We start from the raw sequence: 3,294 nt of genomic DNA on the forward strand, positions 1-3,294 counted from the left end.
CACTTGATTTTCCGATTCTTTTTTCGGTTTCTTTTCCACATGCAAATCTAAAGGTTGCTCCATTGGTTCGTCCAGTCTGACATTTGGAGTGATACCAGACATTGAAAAAGGTTTGCCCATGACAGGGTTCTGAAAGTCCATTTGTGCTTGAGAGAGGATAGAAGTGGGCAAAGAGGTCATAGAAACTTCTGGTAACTTGTTTTCTGGACTATCAATGACTCTGATTAATCCTGGTGGCTTGTCCTGAAAATAAATAGAAAAGAAATCAATTCAGTTTTGAGGCGTGAACAGACAAGGGTTGGTGTCTGCCGGGATGCTCAATGAAGTAGAAGATATAAAAGCCAATACATAAGGTATTTTCTATAATTTTTTCTGGAAATTTGTTTGGTGAGTGTCTTGCATTAACACCATTGACTGATATTTTTTTAGTTTATCAAAAACTATTCTGCTAAAATTTGTCGTAACTGGAATTTACATCCGGAAATATAACACTGTTGTAAAGAGTTAGTAGTAAGACTTTTAAGAAGAGTGGCGAGGTGTTTTAATGGAAGGGAGATAACTCTGATTAACCCATACCTGTATTTCAACACTACTACTTCGACTGGAATTATCTATTTCATAATCTGGTATATCATTACTTTTACACGTTAATAACCCTGATATCTCACGCAGATTTCTGGCATGGGCGGCCATTATTGCTGTGTTGCCTGCATAGTTGAGGATTTCTGCATTTGCGCCTTTCTTCAGTAATAAACATACTATTGCTTTCTTCTCTCCTTCTACAGCATGAAACAAAGCTGTTCTTCCACTTTTACCATCCTGCAAAAATAATGAAACAAACAAAAGGATAAAATGTATGAAAATGTTAAGTTAAATCTGGATGGGACAATAAACCAAAACCCTGGAAAAGACGTTCGCTATTGCTGTTGTCTTTTCAAAAATGCCCTCATCACACACTGCATGGAGTTGCACATCCTCAATAATCTGCATGGGTGTAGAAAAGTAATCATTACCACAATATTTGGTATGGATGAAACAAAAAACTGAGACACTGTGTGCTACAGGCAGTGCATATCAAAGATCTCTCAACAGTTGAAATTGAAACAGTTGGCTTATTTTCCCTCATCAGACACTGCATGGCATTGCATGTTCTCTCTAGATTAAACAGGTGCAGAAAAGTAGGATATAAAACTCCATTCATTTCATTTCAACAGTTGGAAATTTAAAGAGTATGATAATACAACTGTCCTTGCAAAAGTTTTCCTCATCACACACTGCATGGCATTGCACCTCCTCACTAGCCTAAACAAAGGATGTTAACTTACCACAATATCAATATCTATGCCTCTATCTAACAATATATTGATCATTTCATCATCGTTTAAACTAACAGCCGTATGGAGGGGAGTGAACCCTGAAACAGATGATTAAAATCAGAATACAATTCAGTTCTCGATTTGAGGACTGGTTGTAGCTTATTCAGTCAGAGTCAATTGTCAATTGGCTTTTGGAAGCAATAATCATAAAATATGCTTTATTTTCGATTAGTGGCGTCATCAAACACTAAGTCTTAGTGGAATTGAAGGAACAACAGACGTCTGATTGAAAATTGAAAGGCTGTAAATTGATGCTATCAGTGTACCTGATACACATAAAAAGTTAGAAAACCTCTTTACAATCCTTTAACAAGAATCACAGACATCTGATTGAAAATTGGAATGGTGTAAATTGATGCTATCAGTGTCCCTGATACACATACACATACAATTTGAGAAGATCTCTTTATAGTCCCTTTAAATATGATCCAAAGTTAATTTTCCTACCTTCAAAGTTTCTGGTGTTGATATCTAAAGAGACATGAGAGTGTTTGTAGAATAGATCTATAAGATGTGGCAGTCTGTGTTGAACGGCCAGATGTAATGACGTACATCCATTCTGATCTACATAATTAACATCTCCCTCAGCTTCTAATAACATCTTAATAGCATCTTGTAGATTTAATTTGACTGCTAGATGTAGGGGAGTCTAAAATATAATTCAATATATAACATCATCTTCTGTAATGCAAGAATAAATTCAAACATTGAATTTTGAACACAGATGGTCACAGATAGTCTGCTGCTTTCGTTACTTTTGCACTAATATCATATTTTTTAATTCTTTTACAAAAAATAACATGAATTTTAGGTTGTAACATTGCGGTTAAGCAATATTACGAAAGCACAGGCACAGGCATGTAGGAATATTGGGTTAGAGTGTCGTCTGCTAGGGATTAGACGTTGTGGGTTTGAATCCACCTCAAGGTAAGACAATTGTAATGCCATGTCAACTGTTTATAATTGAATCTAATAACGACATTTTTGATAGTTTTGTTAAACATTGATCAAGGGCAATAACTCAACAAAATTTTATCATTGAAGAAATTGATAAAAGAAACAAAGAAAATGGGCAACATGATATCTCTTCTCCATAAAAATAAAAATACTTACTTGTTTTTGTTTGTTAAATTTATCCACACTTTTTCTAGCGAGCTTCATTAATTGTATAAATTTTTTAATCATCACCAGGTTTTCATGTACTACTGCGATATGTAACGGTCTGAAATAGAGGTTAATAGATATACAAGAATTACTTACAACTAAAAAGATAGCTTGTTTTATATTCAAAAGGGTTCATCCTAAGTTTTGTCAAAATTCATCAAGAATTGCGCCTTCTAGAGTGTTTTTGTAAGAAATTGTGGGGGACGCTCAAATTTCATGTGGGGTATAAAAAAACTATGAATTTAAACATGTACTCACAAATCTCCGTCTTCATCCTGAGTTAAAGCTACGGTTATTTCTCTCATTAACTGTGAACTAAACTGAGGGTCAATTTTTATAGATCGCAGTAGTGATGTGTCTTGTTTATTTTCTGAAAATATCAAATAGGAAAATTATAAAATGCAAAATCTGGTTACATTACATATTCAAATAAATAATATTAGTTATGTGGACTCTCTTAAAGGGATACCAAGTCGATAAACCAAGTCAAGGCAATGTCATTTCAAGTGTTACCAAAAAATAATATTGGTTATGTGGACTCTCTAAAAAGGATCCTGAGTTGACAAACCCAATTTCTACTTTTCTATTGCAGATTGTGCTGAACATTGACCATGTGCAATGAGGGAAATTAGTATGATTTAATTCAAGAGTCCATATTTCACTAAAATATAAAACTAGCGATATGGTTCACTGGTTAAAAACCTTTTTGTACTGTATCATAATCCCATTCTAATTTTAGCTCAATTCTTCCTTT

At 34.1% G+C, this 3,294-nt stretch overlaps 1 protein-coding gene across 1 annotated transcript; it reads right to left on the reverse strand.

Moving 5' to 3' along the window:
• Positions 1–669: 669 nt before the first annotated feature.
• LOTGIDRAFT_56647 (hypothetical protein) lies at positions 670–2,597 on the reverse strand (the record flags this gene model as incomplete). The annotated part of the gene is made up of 4 exons (XM_009067670.1): positions 670–819; positions 1,326–1,414; positions 1,824–2,025; positions 2,490–2,597. Coding segments are annotated over 4 exons (549 nt in total), but the record flags the coding sequence as incomplete, so codon positions are not given.
• Positions 2,598–3,294: the final 697 nt, after the last annotated feature.

The sequence above is a fragment of the Lottia gigantea genome (genome assembly GCF_000327385.1).
Source record: "Lottia gigantea unplaced genomic scaffold LOTGIsca_85, whole genome shotgun sequence".
Lineage (NCBI taxonomy): Eukaryota > Metazoa > Mollusca > Gastropoda > Lottiidae > Lottia > Lottia gigantea.